The 19,733-nt window shown below is 39.2% G+C and overlaps 1 protein-coding gene across 2 annotated transcripts in view; it reads right to left on the minus strand.

Annotated features, from left to right (window-relative positions):
- The window catches only part of LOC150091800 (guanine nucleotide exchange factor DBS-like), a 307,604-nt gene that overhangs the window by 72,698 nt on the left and 215,173 nt on the right, over positions 1–19,733 (minus strand). For both annotated transcript variants that reach the window (XM_090385772.1, XM_090385768.1), the window contains 2 exons: positions 18,331–18,400; positions 11,531–11,626 (listed from right to left, as the gene is read on the minus strand). In XM_090385772.1, coding sequence (XP_090241898.1) covers positions 11,531–11,626; positions 18,331–18,400 — 166 coding nt within the window. The remainder of the gene's footprint in view (positions 1–11,530; positions 11,627–18,330; positions 18,401–19,733) is intronic.

A 19,733-nucleotide genomic window follows, 5' to 3' on the forward strand; every position in this document is an offset into this window, starting at 1 on the left:
CTGCAACCAACCTTCCTTATTTTGAATTTATGCCCCCTCCAAGTTTACTAATACTTAGTAAACATGAATAAGAAACAAATATTTCAACGAATGTATAGCCTAATAATTTCTACCTGGTAATAGCAAAATAGAAAGGGGATGCCATAACTAAGCACACATTTCTATAATATATACCATATCAAAAAATTAGAGCTCTTGGACAATATACAAGCATGATAACTATTACATTTATATAGAACTAAGTAAGATAGTTTATAAAGCCTTTTTGCATCTGGTAAACACTGCTTTCATTTTATTATGGAATATCTACACTCCACTAGATATAATAAATGGAACAAGCATACCTGGAAATAAAATTCCTCCAGTGGAAAAATACAGCCTCTCATTTCAAAGGCAACAAACTTCCTTCATAACCAGAATTACAGCTCAATACATTCGGCTAGCAGACAATAATTTTTGCATAGTGATTTTGTAACCATTGATTTGTCGAAATGATGAGTTTCACTGGACATATATTAATAAATGTCCAGTAAGTTTTATGAGAAAACAAATGGTAAGACAAGTCCTCCACCTTTCCTCTGTATTAAGAAGAATATCCCAAAGTATGTTTCAGAAGAAATATTAACTAAACTACTGAATCACAAAATAAAATTTTTTATAGATCAAGTACATCTGATCTCTCTGGTTCCTTATCTTTACTCTCTTTTCACACTACACAAGCTTTCAACAAAACAGCGACACGTGCAATGCTTATGTAACATCAAACTCAGTGGTGACTACACAAAATACTTTAAGCAATTCCAAATGGAGGTGTGTACACATTTGATAACAGTAACCTGTTAAGAAATTATATTAATAGCAATTATTAATTGTCCTAAACAGATTATATCACAAATACATGGGATATTTACCATGTACTGGATTGAAAATAAAGATTTTGATTCAAAGATAATAAATAATTTAATAATTGACAACACAATAACACTCATTATTCCAAACTAATATTAAATTTCTCCCTCTATTAAGCATAATTAATTTATGTTTGTACAGACATAATACATCACCGTACTATGAGAACTACAATGCAATAGCATATGCAGTCAATGACCAAAAATTCCCACAAAGGAAAAAGTAATTTTTTTTGTATGCTTGTTTATACTTTATAATAATGGTCGTCCTGCACATGGTGGTACAAAAAAAAAAAAAAAAAAAAGACGGCAATCAATGAAATGTTGCTAAGCTTTTGAACAAAGCACTACCTAAACAGTTCTGGAGCATTACTACAATTCTGAATATTCCTCAGGAAAACACTTAAGTAAAGAAAACAGAAGTCATTTAAATTAATTTATAACATCTCCACTACTTGGATAATATATAGGTATAATAACATGTCTACACAAATCAAATCAAAAACCATTCAGCTATCTGACAGTAGCAAATATGAAAGGTAATTATGCAGCTATACAAATCTGACTTCTTGAATCTTGAGCACATGCCTAATACTGAATATAACTCTTTCCAGCAAGTACTTGAAGTGATATAAGGCTTCAAACCCTCAAAAGGAATTTTACAATCATCCTGTATAATGGAACTAAAAGTATTTAAAAAAGAGAGAGAGAGAGAGATCAAATAATCATAACTAATAACACAGTTTTGTAAGTTGCCACTAAAGGATTAATAAGTTAAATCCCACAAATAATACAGTCAGTGCATGCAAACACAGAGAGGTATGTTATGAAAAGAAATGATGAAGTAAGTTTTATGGGAAAATTTGTTAAGATTACTGATATTCACAAATTACTCCTTGTCAAGATTAATTTTGTGTTAAATAAATTCTCTCCTGAAGTAATTTCTATAATATATACCATATCAAAAAATTAGAGCTCTTGGACAATATACAAGCATGATAACTATTACATTTTCATAGAACTAAATAAGATAGTTTATAAAGCCTCTTTGCACGTAGTAAACACTGCTTTCATTTTATTATGGAATATCTGAAACACTGCAAAATTTGATTGGATACTATGATGTAGTCACAAAAGAACATTGTTGAAATATTGTTGGGGAAAAGAAATATTGTTGAGATATCAGAGACATGGTCTCACACCCAGACATAAGCAGTGCAGAACTGGAATTTGGGGAGTACAATGTGTACAGAAAGGATAGACAGGACAGGAAAGGAGGAGGGGTTATGCTGTTAGTTAAGAAACACACAAAATCTAAGGAAGTGCATCCAATTCATGTGGGTGGACAATGCAATGTTGAGTCTGGTGTGACATAAGCACTGGGAAAGGAAAAATGAGAGTAGGTGTGTGTTATAGGACTAATGAATCTGATGAGTATAATGAGAAATTTTACAGAGAAATAGAGTGGGTCAGTAAATTAGTGTCTTATAATAGGGAATTTTAATTTCCGCATATTGACTGGAATTTTTGGGTTGGTCACTCATACACTAGCAAGGCTTTTGTGGATTTATTGGATGATTGTTTCCTACAGCAGCATGTTTGGAAGGCAACTAGAGGGAGTAATACTCTTGATCTGATTATCAGTAGTGATTCTTCATGCATCAAGAATCTGCAGATAAAGGAACCACTAGGTGGCAGCGATCACAGTGTGCTGAAGTGGGATTTACTCAAAGAGGTAACTACCATCAAGGGTAAAGGGAAGGGTTTTTGCTTTCGTAAAGGTGACTACGGTGGTCTGAGACAGTATTTAAATTCTATATGGTGGACCCAATTGATGATGTTACCAACAGCAAATTCAAAATGGGAAGCATTCAAAGATTGATTGATTGAGTTTTTTATTGGCGCATCAGCGACTATGGCTATAATGCGCCAAACCCTTGTAATAAAAAGTAAATACTTTCAGTGACCTACTGAATTAGGTCACTACGTTAGATTATAAAAACAAGTATAAACTGTAACATAATGTCTTAAAATAATACGATTTTTTAAATATGAGTAAAAAGGTTTACTACTTTTAGGAAATTAAAAATAGCAGACACATGGTCATTGTCGGATAAAATCTGACTGAGTGTATACGGCTCAGTCAGATGGTTAAAAGCGGTAAAACGAGCTTTTCTAAAACTGATACAGTCAACTAAAATGTGTCTGATTGTTAAAATTGTGCCGCAGGACTCACACATAGGAGGGTCATCAGCCCTCAGCAAAAAAGAATGTGTCAAATGACTATGTCCTATGCGGGTCCGGGCGAGAACAACTTCCTCCTTACGATTCCTGCGCAGACTAGACTGCCATGGTTCAATTACAGGCTTTATACAATATAGTTTATTTCCAGTCTGTCTATTCCAAGAGTCCTGCCATTGGGAGTGTATGTTTTGGTGTATTATTTGCCTGTAGTCTGTATAGGGGACTAACAGGCGGCGGTTATTATTGGGAACTGCTGATTTGGCTGCGGCGTCAGCCAAATCATTTCCCCTAATCCCAATGTGGCTCGGAATCCAGCAGAAGCGGATGTCATATTCGCGTTCATGGAGAACGTGAATCTTCTGCTGAATGCTAGACAGAACTGGATGAGGATTATATCTCACAGATATTAAAGCCTGTAACATGCTAAGAGAGTCAGAATATAAAATGAACCGTTGGTATTGGTATTTACTAATATGATCCAAGGCTAACTCTACAGCGTGCAGCTCTGCAGTAAATATGCTGCATTCAGAGGGAATCTGCTCTGATATAGTGCTGTCTGTAAAGACAGCAGCAGATCCCACATATGATTCCGACTTCGAACCGTCTGTGTAGACTGGCGCGAAGTCAGAATATTCAGTTCGGTGTGCTGAATGAAGCTGCAGGTAGACACATGATGGAGTGTCCGACTTTCCCCAGTTTCTAAGCGACAAGTCGCATGGCGGGACACGAGCATGCCAGGGTGGAAAGGGTTGCTTTGATGTTTGGGCAACCTTGTCTACCTTGATATTAAGTTCTTTGAGTAGCTCTTGGAAACGAATACCAAAATGACGATTGGCAGTCTTTCGAGTATTGTATAAATTTTCCCATCGTGGCTCAAAAACGAATGGCCACGTAGGATGGTCTGGCAGGGATTTCAGTTTTAAGGCATACTTTAGAGACAACTGCTTACGTCGAAGTGATAACGGTGGTTCGTTTGCTTCGACGTATAAGCTCTGGACAGGAGATGTTCGAAATGCTCCAGTAGCGATGCGTATAGCCTGATGATGGACGGGATCCAGCCACCGCAGGACACTGTCTCGGGCTGAGGAGTATACCTGGGACCCATAATCTAGTTTGGATCGCACAAGTGCACGGTAAAGCCGAAGAATGGTATATCGGTCTGCTCCCCAAGATGTAGAGGAGAGCGAGCGGAGAATATTAAGCCCACGTGTGCACTTTGTGCGGAGTTGACGAATATGATCCAAAAAAGTTAGTTTTTTATCGAATATGAGTCCCAAGAATTTTGTGTTTGCTGCTACTGGAATAGCATTTTGTCCGAGCCTTAATTCGGGTTCAGGATGAAGATTACGCTTGCGACAAAAGTGTACGCAAACGGTCTTCTCCGGCGAGAACCTGAAGCCATTTGCAAGTGCCCAGGAATTCAGACTATCAATGGCTTTCTGCAGTTGTCTTTCAATAACCCTCATGTTGCACGACTGGCAAAAAATGCTAAAGTCATCAACATAGAGGGCACTGTTTACAGTTGGAGGAAGTTGTTCTGTGATGGAATTTATTTTTATGGCAAAAAGCGTGACACTTAATACTGATCCTTGTGGTACTCCCTCCTCTTGGCTAAAGGAGCGAGAGAGTGAGGATCCCACACGAACTTGGAACGATCGATTGGCTAAAAAGTTTTGAATAAAAAAGGGCAGATGCCCTCTTAGGCCTAGGCTATGTAAGTCTTTTAAAATGCCAAATCTCCAAGTTGTGTCATACGCTTTCTCCATGTCAAAGAACACCGACACCAAGTGTTCCCGTTTTAGGAAAGCATCCCGGATGGATGCTTCCATTCTAATAAGATGGTCCAAAGTGGACCGGTTCCTTCGGAAGCCGCACTGGATGTTGGAGAGAAGGTCATTTGACTCGAGATACCATATTAAGCGAGAATTAACCATTCTCTCCAGGATTTTGCACAGACAGCTAGTCAGAGCAATAGGACGATAGTTGGTGGTGACTTTTGGATCCTTTCCTGGCTTAGGGAAGGCAAGGACGATTGCCTTTCGCCAGGAGTCCGGAAACTGCCCCTCAGTAAAGATTCTGTTATACAGAAGGAGCAGACAATCCATAGATTTTGGTGAAAGGTGTTTAATCATTTCATAATGGATGCCATCTGGTCCAACAGCACTTGCTTTGGAAAGAGTGAGGGCTCTTTTCAGTTCCTCTATAGTGAATACCCCGTTGTAAGGATAGAGGCCCTTGGTCTTAAAATTAAGTGCCTGTTTTTCTAGTTTATATTTCAGGACCAGGAACTCTGGGGAATACGAAGATGTTGCAGAGATGTTAGAGAATGTTTCCCCAAGAGCATTGGCTATTGCAGTTGGATCTGCAATAGCGCATCCATTATAATCTAGGATTGAAGAAGGGTGGGATGTATATTTTTCCTTCATTTTCCGGATTTTATCCCAGACTACCTTAGAATTGGTAGCCTGGTTAATAGATGATGTAAAACAGATCCATGATTCCTTTTGACTCTGACGGCGAATGTAGCGTGCTTTGGCTCGTGCACGCTTGAAGGCTATTAGATTAACAGTGGTAGGATATCGGCGGAATATCCCCCACGCTTTGTTTTGAGCCTTTTTTGCTGCTGTGCATTGGGAATTCCACCAAGGTTTGGGAAATGGTGGAAACCGGGCAGATGTTTTTGGAACAGCATTCGCAGCTGCTTGGACAATGATTTCTGTGATGTACGTTACTGCGTCATTGATAGGCTCCTGACTGACTGTACTGAGGTCAAAATTTGCCTGATGTTGGAAGGCATTCCAGTCAGCCTGATCAAACTTCCACCGTGGTAACCTAAAAGGAAGACACGGTCTCCCACTGTGTAACAAGGTTATCACAGGGAAGTGATCACTTCCGTATGGATTCTCCTCCACTTCCCAAGTGAGTGAAGGGAGTAGAGAAGGGGAGCAGATAGAGAGATCAATGGCAGAAAAAGTACGGGTAGGCATGTGGAAGAAGGTGTTTGTTCCAGTATTTAGAAGGGAAAGGGCATTGTCATTGAGCATACGCTCTATAAAATCCCAAGAAGTAAGAAAGGGGGAGGCAACTGCGATACAAGATCATCAAGGTCTTCCTGGGAGATGTCAGTCCCAGGTGGCAAATAAATAGAGCACACAGTTAATAAAAATCCCACTGTCAGGCGAATTGCAACAGCCTCAATGCTGGTTGTAATTAGCAAGGGCTGAACTGGGGTCTGATTACCCACAAGGATAGCCACTCCTCCATGAGCAGGACCATCCGCAATTCTATCCTTACGAAAGATTGTGATGTTATGCATTGTGGGATCATCATTTGCCTTTAGATAAGTCTCCTGCAAGCAAAAGCAAACTGGCTCGTGCTTTTGCAGGAGGGCCTTGATGTCATCAGTATTTCGCCGGAATCCACGACAATTCCATTGTAGGAATTTAGCCATTACTTTGGCTTGGTGGGTCCATCAGGCGGCTTCCGAGGTGCTGAGGGCTTACTTTTGTCAGTCTTGGATTTATCTTTTTTGGGGAAGAATGGACGCTGTCCCGTGTCCATTTCTTCCTCCGCAAAGAGTTCCAAGACAGATTCATCCTGTACCTCCTTGTTCTCTACATCCATTGTTTCTGTTCTTACTGCAGGCTCTTTACCACTTGGTTTTGGTAGTGGTGGAGCGCTAGGAGGTACGGATATAGGAGTGGCAACTGACTGTGTTTTTTTGGTGGGCTTTTGAGAACTCAATAAATAGCGTGCAATCGGGGTGAATGACTCTTTTGGTGGTATAGTCATCTCAGTTTGTGTCCCGATAGTGCACTTAGCAGAAACCTTCTGGGCGTATGAAGGTTTCCCGCTATTTACTGGTTGGATACGTTTTCTGGCCTCTGGGTAGGAGATATTCAGCTCTGTTTTTAACTTTTGGATCTCTTTTTCATCCTTCCACCGCTGACATGCTCTAGAGTAGGCGGGATGCTCTTCTTGGCAATTGACACAGATAGGTTTTGGAGCTGAGCATTCCTTGCTCTCGTGGTCTTTAACACCACATCGAGCACAGGCAGGATTACCACGACAAGATGTTTGTGAGTGGCCGTATTTTTGGCATCTAAAGCACCGCAGTGGGTTTGGGATATAAATCCTCACTGGGCAGTTTAGATAGCCTGCCTTTATGGAACTTGGAGGCCGTGGGGTATTAAACGTTAGGATGAGAACTCTGGTAGGGACGAGATTGCCATCCTTTCTCATCGATATTCTTTTGACAGCTGTCACTCCTTGGTCTTTTAATTCAGAGCAGATCTCTTCTTCAGAAACATGAAGAAGGTCCCACTCTGATATGACGCCACGTGAAGAATTTAGAGTTTTGTGAGGGGTTACGATGATAGGTATTCCCCCTATGGATGTAGCCTTTATGATTTTTTCCGCTTGCTTGGTGGTAGAAGCTTCGACCAAAAGGTCGCCAGAACGCAGTCTTTTTACAGATTTTGGTGAACCTGCCAACCCTTCTAATCCTTTCTGGATGAAGAAGGGTGACATCTTTCCAATGGACTGCTCTCCGGTTGAATGGAGAATGAGGAAAAGCGGTGTCACTGATGGTGGTGGTGGTGTTTCCTCAGTTCTGGCTCTTTTTGCTGAGGTGTTATCTGCGTCATGATCTCGATTAGGTAGGGGCCTTGTTGGGGCCCCAGAAGAATTGGGATTTAAATTACTCATAGGAGTAAAGAGAAAATGTCTGATGCCTAAGTACCTCACCCACCACGGAGCCCTACGAGGGGACGCCCACTCGTGAACTAGCAGGTACTGCGTACACGAGTGGGACGCCGAGTTCGCTTAGAACACCATACCCACGTTACCAATAAGTCTTTATCCCGTCCCAGGACCATAGGGAGGGAGACTTATTGGAACGCAGTTGACCCTAGCAGTATAATACCACCCGCCGACTGATCCCAGTCGAGCCGGTCCGGGACCACCCGTCTCGTCGAAGCAGGGGCCAAAGTGGTGTATTAAGGCTGGGCCCCTCAACCACCAGGATCCCCCTTTCCGCTTCCACGGGTCGCGGCGCACGGCTGCACACGCCGGATTCCAATGGTGTAACCCTGGAACCAAGGTATGGGCGTTGGATCCCAGTGATGCTAATCTGGAAAAACCAGCAGCATCACTGGGAGGTCCCCTCACCACGTACAGGTGCCCACGTCGAGGGGCATTCAAAGAATTAATCTCGGAAGCTACTAGGCTTTTCACACCAACAAAGAAATATTGTTCAAGATTTAGGCTTAAATGGATGTCAGATGAACTAATTATAAATGCGACAGAGAAGAAAAATGCATGGGATACATATAAATTAACACGTTACACAGAATTCTATGATAGATATAAGCTGGTCTGTAAACAAGTTACAAAGGTTAGGCAGGCGAAGGCAGATTACGAGAAATCTTTGGCAAAGGATACAAAGAAAAACAGCAAAGAGTTCTTTACTTATGTAAACTCTAGAAGGAAGGGGATGAATCAGATTGGTCCACTTGATATTGATGGTTCAACTGTTGACGATCCTGCTCAGGTAGCTAACAAACTAAATTAATATTTTGCATCGACATTCACACATCAGGAGTTATTCAGGGAGGGGAATGCCAGAGATGTATTCAACTCTGGCAGTAAACTAGATAATCTTGTAATAACTGAGAGTAAAGTGGAGGAGAAATTGTTGAGGATAAACACAAGAAAGGCACCTGGGGTGGATGGAATCTATCCAGTTATATTAAAGGAGGCGGCAAAGGAATATAAGCAAACCCTTAGCCATAATTATGAGAGCTTCCCTGGATTCAGGGGAAGTACCAGTAGACTGGAGATGTGCAAATGTGACCCCAATCCATAAAGGAGGATCAAAGGGACACACAGGTAATTACAGACCTGTTAGTTTAACTTCTGTTCCAGGGAAATTAACGAAGGCACTGGTTAAAGAAGCATTAGCTCGGACAAAGCACGGGTTTGTTAAGGGGAAGTCTTGTCTGACTAATTTCATTGGATACTAGGATGTAGTCACAAAGGAACTGGATGCAAAGAATAACTTTTATATCATATATTCGGATCTTAGAAAAGCCTTTGATACTGTTGCACATGGAAGACTGCCGAACCAATTGGAGCAGTGTGGCATTGGAGGCAAATTGCTGTTATGGATAAAGAGATGATTGAGTGGGAGAAGACAGAGAGTGGTAATCAATGGACACTGCTCTTCGTGGACTAATGTTATTAGTGGAGTCCCTCAGGGTTCAGTGTTGGGTTCATTATTGTTTTCTGTATTTATAAATGATATTGATGGATGGTACATCAGACTTAATGTCCAAGTTTGCAGATGATACGAAGGTTGGCAGGGTTGTTAATGACAGTACACTGCTGCAACAGGATCTAGAAAAGTTGAGCAGATGGGCTGAGAGGTGGCAAATGAAGTTTAACATTGACAAATGTAAAGCACTACATATGGGAAGCAGTAATCCCAGAGTAACTTATCAAATCTGTGGTACCACACTGACAGTGGTAGAGAATGAAAAGGATCTGAGGGTAATTGTGCAGGAAGATATGAAGTTTTCTGAGCAGATGGGCTGCAAGAGTAGCTCATGGTGTCTTGTCAATGATATACAGGAATTTTTCTAGCAGGGATAAGGAGGTGATTATCCTCTTGTATAAGGCAATGGTCAGACCACACCTTGAGTACTGTATACAGGTCAGGAGGCCTCATTTTAAGAAGGATGTAGAGCTGTTGGAAAGAGTACAGAGAAGGGCAACAAGATTAGTGAATGGAACAAAGGGTTGCTCTTACGAAGAAAGGCTTAAATTTTCCAAATTACAGTGTCTGGAGACTTGGCACCTGCGAGGTGATATGACTGAGGTGTATAAAGCCTTGAATGGTTTGAGCATGCTCAATGTGGATGGGCTTCTTCCTCTTCTCAGAATAATCGCCTGAGAGGGCATAAATTCAAATTGAGGAAAGGCGGTTGTAGGATAGATGTGCGGAAGTTTGCTTTCAGCCAGCGGGTGGTTGATTGGTGGAACAAACTTCCATCTGTCGTTGTAGAAGTTGATAGCTTAAATAGATTCAAGGCAGAACTTGATAAACATTTGGAGTGAGTGGATGGGTGAAATAAGGGGGGTTTTTTTTTTTTTTTTTGGCTGATGCTATGCTTTTCTGCATCATGTGCCTTTGCTAATGCTAAACTGGATGCAAAGAATAACTTTGATATCATATATTTGGATCTTAGATACTGTTGCATATGGAAGACTGCTGCACAAATTGGAGCAGTGTGGCATTGGAGGCAAATTGCTGCTATGGATAAAGGGATGGTTGAGTGGGAGAAGACAGAGTGGTAATCAATGGACACTGCTCATCATGGACTAATGTTATTAGTGGAGTCCATCAGGGTTCAGTGTTAGTCCATTGTTGTTTTCTGTATTTATAAATGATATTTATGGTATATCAGGCTTAATGTCCAAGTTTGCAGATGATACAAATGTTGGCAGGGTTGTTAATGACACTAATGACAGTATGCTGCTGCAAAAGGATCTATAAAAGTTGAGCAGATGGGCTGAAAGGTGGCAAATGAAGTTTAACATTGACAAATGTAAAGTACTACATATGGGAAGCAGTAATCCCAGAGTAACATATCAACTCTGTGGTACCACACTGACAGTGGTAGAGAATGAAAAGGACCTGGGGGTAATTGTGCAGGCAGATATATTTAGTTTTCTGAGCAGCACAGAGGATTTGCAAGAGTAGCTCATGGTGTCTCGTCAATGATATACAGAAATTTTTCTAGCAGGGATAAGGAGGTGATTTATCCCCTTGTATAAGGCAATGGTCAGGCCACACCTTGAGTATTGTATACAAGTCTGGAGGCTTCATTTTAAGAAGGATGTAGAGCTGTTGGAATGAGTACAGAGAAGAGCAACAAGATTAGTGAACAGAATAAAGTGTTGCTCTTACGAAGAAAGGCTTAAGTTTTGCAAATTACAGTGTCTGGAGACTAGGCGCCTGCGAGATGATCTGATTGAGGTGTATAAAGCCTTGAATGGTTTGAGCTTGCTTAATGCTGATGGGATTCTTCCTCTGGATCAGAAAAATCACCTGAGAGGGCACAAATTCAAATTGAGGAAAGACGGTTGTAGGATAGATGTACGGAAGTTTGCCTTTAGCCAGCGGGTGGTTGATTGCTGGAATTTGACAAACATTTGGAGCGAGGGGATGTGTGAAATAAGGAGTTTTTTTTTTTTTTTTTTGGCTGATGCTATATAAGCTTCTTGCATCATGTGCCCTTGATAATGCTATTTCGTCAAAACCGAATATCACTTTCACTTAACCAAAGATATTCAGAAGCACTATTTAAAAATCTTACCTTGAAAAAAGAATCGTCCCCACACAGCCTACAGAAGAACTCAGATTTTGGTTTGTTCAAACAGTAGATGCTGTACAGTTTGTGAAAAGTTTCTCTCTGAAAAAAAAAAAAAAAAAAAAAAAAAAAAATTTTTTTTACACTACTTTATTTTTGAAAATAACTAAAATTAAATTACAGAATTAAAAAACTAGACTCCAAGTATAACTGCAAAAGAAAACAGTTTATCGATATCAAGAGTGGAAAAGTTTTCCTACATATGCACATTAGAGTCAATAAATAGAATTACATTTATGTTGATGTTTTGGTTTTTGAAACAAATAGAATCCAATTTTTTTTTTTTTTTTTTTTTAATGAAAATCCCAAACATAACAAGTTTGAAGATACTTGTTATGCCAAACCCAATCAAAATGTCAAGAGTAACTATTTAAGTTTCGCCAAACTTATCCAAAGATGGGTAACAACATAATACCTATATCAACAGTTGGCTGACACCAACAGAATCCATACTGTAAATCAATGATCAGATGTTTTAAGACTGTTTAGATATGGATTTCTCCATTACTTGGAAAGAATACAAGTAAGTGCAATGGGATAACAACCGAATGGGAAGAATTTGTTACCCTTTTTAGGAACTGGCTAGATATGAGCAAATTTCCAAAGAGAAGGAAAAACATAAGTGGAATAAGAAAGCATAAAAAAGATGACACAGAACAGGAGCAAGTGCAGAAGCACACAGGTTTTCAAAACATGGAGAAATGCCATCAGGATCAGGACCTTTCTTGGCATCAAGATTGTTCAAAATTTTTCTGCCATCCTTCTGACAGAAGACCACAGGAAGCATTGAGTGGAGTGTACTGAGAATGATAGGAGGTGATTTACAAAGATCATCAATACAAAAGTCAGAATAAAAGCAGGATGCTAGTGAGTTAGCTTTATCTTGAGCTAGGGAGGCAAGAGAACCATCAGGTTTTAACAGATGGTAGATGTATTAGGTGGGCAAAAGTTGCAGCCAATAGCTTTGGCAAGAGACCAGAATGCTTGACTACCATTTGAGCACAAAGCCCAAATGGCAATCTTTTAGCCTGTTCAAAATCTAGCTGGATTGATTAATAACTGCTTTACAATTGTTGCAAGCTTTAGTGTAGGCAGAAAATGAACCTGTAGATTAGAATAGGAGCCAATTCTTGTTTTGAAGAGACTTAGCATATTGATTGGAAACCTAGGTTTAGATAAAAGGATGAAATTTTCAGGTGGAGTGTGGAATAAAGGATTTCATCCCTACAAGAATAATTTCACTGACATGATTTGAACAAATATTGACATCAGAAGATTTAAAACAGTAATACAACCAAGGAAAAGAAGAAAAAATTCTGCTGATCAATCCCATTTTGCATTCTTGTAATACCAAACAACACGAGGGTAAGAATGGTCACAAAGGAAAGGCTTTGTGACCATTCTTACCCTCGAAAGGCTCCACTGGAAAAGAGGCAATCACCAAAGTTCCAATTTGAGGTGTCTAGAGGACCACTCAACTTTACCATGTACTTTGAAGGGCTGTTAGTGAAAAAACAGTCAAGAGTATTGAATGTGTGGTTGGGACTGTCTACTATTCTGGTGGGTAAATGAATAACCTGTGTGAATTCATTATTAATTGCAAAAGCCTCAGCATCTCGTCCCATCAAGTCCGTGTGACTAGAAAACTGAAGCAAGCTGGAGTTGTAAATGTTAAAAATCACAAAGGAAAATTACCTCACACATAGAAAAGTTGGACTGGAGAAAGTCGAGTTGCAAAGCAAGGAAGTCAAAAAGGTCCAAATAATTACCAGAGTTGGGAAAACGATAGAGAAAACAGATGAATATGACAGAACAGAGTAGAGAGGTGTTAAGACAGAGAAGATCGAAAAGAGATTCCAAATTACTAAATCTTTGAGAGGGAATATCACAGTAGACATAAGCACAAGTACCACCTTTGAAGTGAAAGGAATCATACAGCAATAATTATGACACCCAAGATGAGCAGTAGTTGAATCAACTGATAATTAGGATTCTGTCAAAAAAAAAAGTAAGCTGGGATTGGCAGACTGTAAGTGAAAAAGGACATTGAGATTTTAACTGAGACCATGTATATTTATGAAATGAATGAAGAAGTGTTTGGGAGGTTTAGATCTTTTCACAGATAACTTTGTTTTAATAGTTTTTTACTATTCACAATGTATTCAATGGAAAGAAAAGATGGGGAAGATATATTGTAAGAAGTAATCAAATTTTTGGATATGGCATACACACTGCAAGAATATAAACAGCTCCTCAACAACATACTCTACATACACATTACTCTCTCCCTCCAGTCACTAGAGTAGAGGCATCAAGATTATACACCAGCTGATCCTGATGCTTCCTAGAGAATTACCAAAATGTAGGGATTGTTTGTTTGTTTGTTATTTAGGAGCATTAGCAACTAAGGCCATATTGCTCCGGGAATATGTGGTGGTCATTCCCTTGACCTTTCCGCATCCTCCGTATTTGGTGGTGACGGGTTCAAACCCCGGTCTAATCAAGAAGCGTGTGCTACACACTGCTGCTCCTTCCCACCTGGCTACGGAGACACCCAAAATGTAAGGAAGAGTGGATCTCATCATAACCCTAAAAGACATCAACCGTACTGCATGATGGAAGAGATGGGGTTACCAGAGCTTTGCTCTGGACACTAAATATGGGTTTCACCACTTTAAGCCTACAAATATGCGAAGCAGTGATATTGCACCAGTTGATGAGCGTCATCTACTATTGCCTGATGACACAGTTGGGCAGCATTTCTGTGTGGTGTGGATGGACCCACACCTTTACCCTGCTTACTTTGGTTCACAACTGGATGGTCCCTTCAGTATACTAGGTGCAGTCTTTCAGAACTTGCACATGGTGAATATACCCAGGGTTACAAAAAGACCCACCATCATGAAGGTACAAGCAGAGAATTTGGTAGTCACAGAATGACCAGACTTCACTGACATTCTGTTCACTTGACTCACAAGTGTCATCTGAATATCAGTTCCATCAGCATTTTAGAATCTTTGGTAGCAAGCTGTTGCTTGTCATACCTGAGATAATTCTCTGATTCCTCACAGTCCTCAGAGGAATGTCCTCAAGAAAACCTGGAATATCAACATTAATGTAAATTTTATTCATTTCTGAAAGCACAATTACCCCAGGTCTTTTTCATTCTCCACTACTCTAGGTGTAGTACCACACAGTTGATAAGTTACTCTGGGGTTACTGTTACCTATATGTCTTGCATTTGTCAATGTTAAACTTCAACTGCCATTTTGCAGCCCATTGACCCAATTTTCCTAGATCTTGTTGCAGCAGCTCACCCTGATGACTGTCACTAACCACCCTGCCAACCTTTATATCATCTGCAAATGTAGACATTACGCCTGATATACCTTCATCAATATCACTCATAAATATTGAAAACAACAATGGCCCGGTACTAAATTCTGCAGAACCCCACTAATAACAATAGTCCATGAAGAGCAGTGACCATTGATAACCACTCTGTCTTTGTCCACTTAACCATCTCTTTACCCATAGCAGTAACTTGCCTTTAATGCCACATTGCTTCAGTGTGTATAGCAATTGTTTATGTGGAACAGTATCAAAACTGTTCCTGAAATCCAAAATCCAAGTATATAATGCCAAAATAACTTTTTGAATCGAGTTCCTTGGTCACTGAATCATAGTAACCTATCAGATTGGTTAGACAAGATAGCCCCTTTCTGTCCAGATGATCCTGCATTACTTCTTTAACTAGTGATTCCATTATTGTTCTTGGAACAGATGCTAAGCTAAAAGGTCTGTTGCTTTTTGATCCTCCTTTATGAATTGGGGATACATTCACACATCTCCAGTCCATAGGGACCTCCACTGAATCCAAGGATGCTCTCATAATTATGGCTAAAGATTTACTTATCTCTTCTTCTGCCTCACCTTAATATAACTGGACAGATTCAATCCACCATGGGTGCTTTTTTATGTCCATCTACAACAATTTCTCCTCCACTTTCCTTTCAATTATCACAAAGTCATTTAACTCCTCATTAGAGTTTGATAAACGTCTAGCATCCTCTTCTCTAAAGAACTCCAGATATGTGAGTGGGGATACATTTGCACATCTCCAATCCATGGGGACTTCCCCTGAATCCAAGGATGCTCTCATAATTATGGCTAAGGGTTTGCTTACCTCCTTTGCTGCCTCCCTTAATATAACTAGTAAGGTTCCATCTGCCCCAGGGGCCTTTTTATGTCTATCCTCAACAATTTCTCCTCCACTTCACTTTCAGTTATCACAAAATCATTTAGCTCCTCATTAGAGTTTGATAAACTTCTGGTATCCCCCTTCCCTAAAGAATTCCTCATGTGTGAATGTAGATGCAAAATACCTATTCAATTTGTCTGCAATCAAGTCTTGCTAGTGTGAGAGTGACCAACCCACAAATTCCAGTCAACATCTGGAAAGTTAAAATTTCTCATTATGAGACGTTTTGATTTGCTGGCCCACTCCATTTCTCTGTATAGCTGTTTGGTATATTCATCAAAGTCATTAGGCCTACAACACACTCCCACTCTCAATTTTGTTTTCCCAGTGCTTAGATCACACCAAACTGACTCAACGTTGCATTTGTCACCCATGTCAACTGGATGCACTGCCTCAGATTCAATAGGCTTCTTAACTAAGAGCATAACCCCTCCACTTCTCCTGTCCTGTCTGTCCTTCCTGTATATGTTGTAATCCCCATATTGGAGGTGCCTCTGTAGCCAGGTGGGAAGGAGCAGCAGTGCGTAGCACCCGCTTCTTGATTAGACCGGGGTTCAAGCCCGTCGCTACCAAATACGGAGGATGCGGAAAGGTCAGGGAATGACCAACACATATCCCAGAGCAATATGGCCTTAGTTGCTAATGCTCCAAAAAAAAAACAACAACAAACAAACTCCCCATATTCAGATTCAACATCACTTATGTCCGAGTGACACAATGTTTCTGCTATTCCTACAATGTCTGTATTTGACGACTTAATCAGTAGTTCAAATTCATCAAATGTACTTAAGTTCCTAGCAGTGTTTGTGCAAGTATGCATGCACATGTTCTTACTCCTAATTACCCTAACACAGCCCATGTATTTATTTGTTCCATGATGACCCACAGCAGTCCCTGAAGTCCTTGACATCTTAATTTCCAGGCTGCTGCATGTACCAATAGTAGCAGTGCAAGAATCACTTTCACCTCTGTCTGTGGCTGTTTGTTTGTTATTTGGTTTTTAGGAGCATTAGCAACTAAGGCCATATTGCTCCGGGAATATGCGGTGGTCATTCCCTTGACCTTTCCGCATCCTTCGTATTTGGTGGTGATGGGCTCGAACCCTGTCTAATCAAGAAGTGTGTGCTACGCACTGCTGCTCCTTCCCACCTGGCTACGGATTCGCTTGTCTGTGGCTCTAGTTAAGCTATTAGTCTGTGCATCCCCCAAGCAAGCAGTTTTTTGATCCACCTATCACTACCTTGATAGCATCAGCAAATATTCTTACACCCCTTCTATTCAAGTGTATCCCATTCCTGTAAAAACAGTCTCTCCTGTTAACAAGCACAAAGCATTCTGAGAAAAATTCAACCCCATGAGTTTTGCACATTCTCTCCAGGGCCAAACTGATTGACAAGGCTTTCAACATATACTCCCTCCTATCATGTCTGGGCAGAATTGCAGACACTTTCAAATTTAATCCTAACTTGCGACTTTTTCCCAACATTGCCCATTACTTGTTAAGTAATGGGCAATCTCCTATTTTTAATATCATTAGTGCCAACATGTACAACAATATCACCTTTTGTGCACTTAAAGCTGATACCTGCTATACATCATCTACTTTTGCCTCTGGCAGACATATTCTGAACAAATGAGAGGAAGTTTACGTTCTATGGCAAAAGATACAAATAAGCATCATTTGGCACACGATTGCCTCATTTTGCATTAATTCCTATGCATTGCATGCTGTCATCGTGTTTATTTGCAAATGATTAATTACATCACATTACATGCCACTTGAAACTGAAAATCACATTTCATGCCACTTGAAACTGAAAATCACATTTACACGTGGCACACAAGGCAAACATGTTACCTTCATCAGATTTTATAATACATGAATTCTTTCAGAAGCTATTACACAATAATCTTGTGTATACGTCTTATGTCATACTTCTTTGGCATCTTACTGAAAGACATTGTTCATTAGCTTCACACAAGTATTATGAAATGATTGCACATAACAAAGAAAAACACTATTATCATGCATTTCTATTTTGCAATATGGACAATCAAAGCACACCTAATGGCCAATTTTGTGAATGAAAAAAGAATATTTTGCAAATTTAAAAAAAAAAAAAAATCCAATTTCAACAGTTTTATTTTATTTTTTTGTGTATGCGAAAATAAAAAAGAGAAAAAAAACTGAGTTTTTTCAAAAAGATGGGGAAACTCTTTGTCACCAATTATATTACAATGGCAAGGTGGAGAAGAGTCAAATATAGTAAAAAAGATTTCTATCATATATCTAGAGAGTGGGCAGCTATAGTTACATTAATAACAACCAAAAAGTTCTTCCATAAAAGGCTATTTCATACCATACCATTACAAAAATAGGAAATGCTTTTATCTTTAGTAATCAAAGTACAAAGTAAATATTATTTAAGATATGATATCAATAATATTAAGTAAGCAAAGGAGGATGGCAATGAAATGATCTAACCTTTTGAGCAAAGCACCGCCCAACTAGTTCTGGAGTATTACTACAATTCTGCAGGTCCTTCAGGAAGACACTTAAGAGAAGAAAACAGAACAGTCATTTAAATTAATTTATAATTTATCTGCACTACTAGAATTGAAATGTGTATAATCAGGGCTTTTTTTTATAAAATATAAACTTCTGGAATGGTATGGAAGTCCCCTAGGAAAGGGAAGGGGGATATGGGGTCCTACTCTGTTGAAAATTTTTTGAAAATCATGGTGCTAAATTATATCAAATTTTCAAATTTGGGTGGGGGGGAGAAATTTTACAAAGTCTTAAGTTAGTTTTTGATTTTTTTTTTTTTTTTTCCTCTCTGAGATCTCGAGAAAAAAAATTATTTTAACATTTTGGCCACTTGTTACTTTTTGCTCCCTGCCCTGCACTCCCACTTCTTTGTTGTATTGTGTTTAATAAAGTCACCTTTCCTTTACTTGATACTTCAATAATATTACATTTAACACAATAAACAGTATGCATTCTCATTCCCCATGATGCTTTTAAATAATAGCATCATAGGTGCTAATTTGACATTTCCAATTACAAAAGTATAGTAAATTGAACAAAACAAATTTAAAAGGTATTATTTATATAAAGATGTAGTTTTATAAAGATTATAGAATCAGGCTGTGCATCTAGCTTAACTCTCAGCTCATATAACATGTCAACAGCATCATTAATAATAAATAATTTTTATTTTAAAATAAAGATTTTTTTAATGACTTTTTTCATTTCTTTTTAACTTTCAGAATGCTGTTTCAGCACATTCTGGCAGAAAAAAAAAAAAAGCAGTGTATAATAATATATCTACATGCAAAGTAATAGCAGCTATAAAAGGAGTACCAAAGATATTAATATCAACAAGTAAATCATAATGCAGAGTGTATGGAGCTTTAAAAAAGTTGATTTGATTATTGAATTGTCATTTTAACTTTTAGGAGTTATTTTCAATCACGATATAAGTTATACATAAACAGCACAGTAAACCTTATACTATAATTTGGTCCTTGAGGCCGTCACAGACAGCCTCAAGGACCAAAGGACTATCTTAGAGTCAGGGAGTCTAAGATGACTTTAAAGTCAAGTGGATCTAATTTTGGCAGAGTCCAGACAGTCTGCAACAGCCAAATCCTCTGCTTGCACCTTCAAGTCACGCTAGTACAGTTTCTTCTTTTCTATTTCCTCTCAGACTGGACCTCCACTGTTTGGGTTTTCTCTTTATTTCAAAAAGTTTATTATTTGTTTCTTTTTCCCCATATACGTTTCCACTGTTCTTTAGAGGTCTGTTGTATTGGATTTATAGTCAACATATGATGTTCTGAAATTGGATGAGATCAGATTTGAGGCACTTTTGGCAGCTAAATCTG

Source organism: Mastigoproctus giganteus, chromosome 1 (genome assembly GCF_048544385.1).
Source record: "Mastigoproctus giganteus isolate SK-2022 chromosome 1, ASM4854438v1, whole genome shotgun sequence".
In the NCBI taxonomy this organism is placed as follows: Eukaryota; Metazoa; Arthropoda; class Arachnida; order Uropygi; family Thelyphonidae; genus Mastigoproctus; species Mastigoproctus giganteus.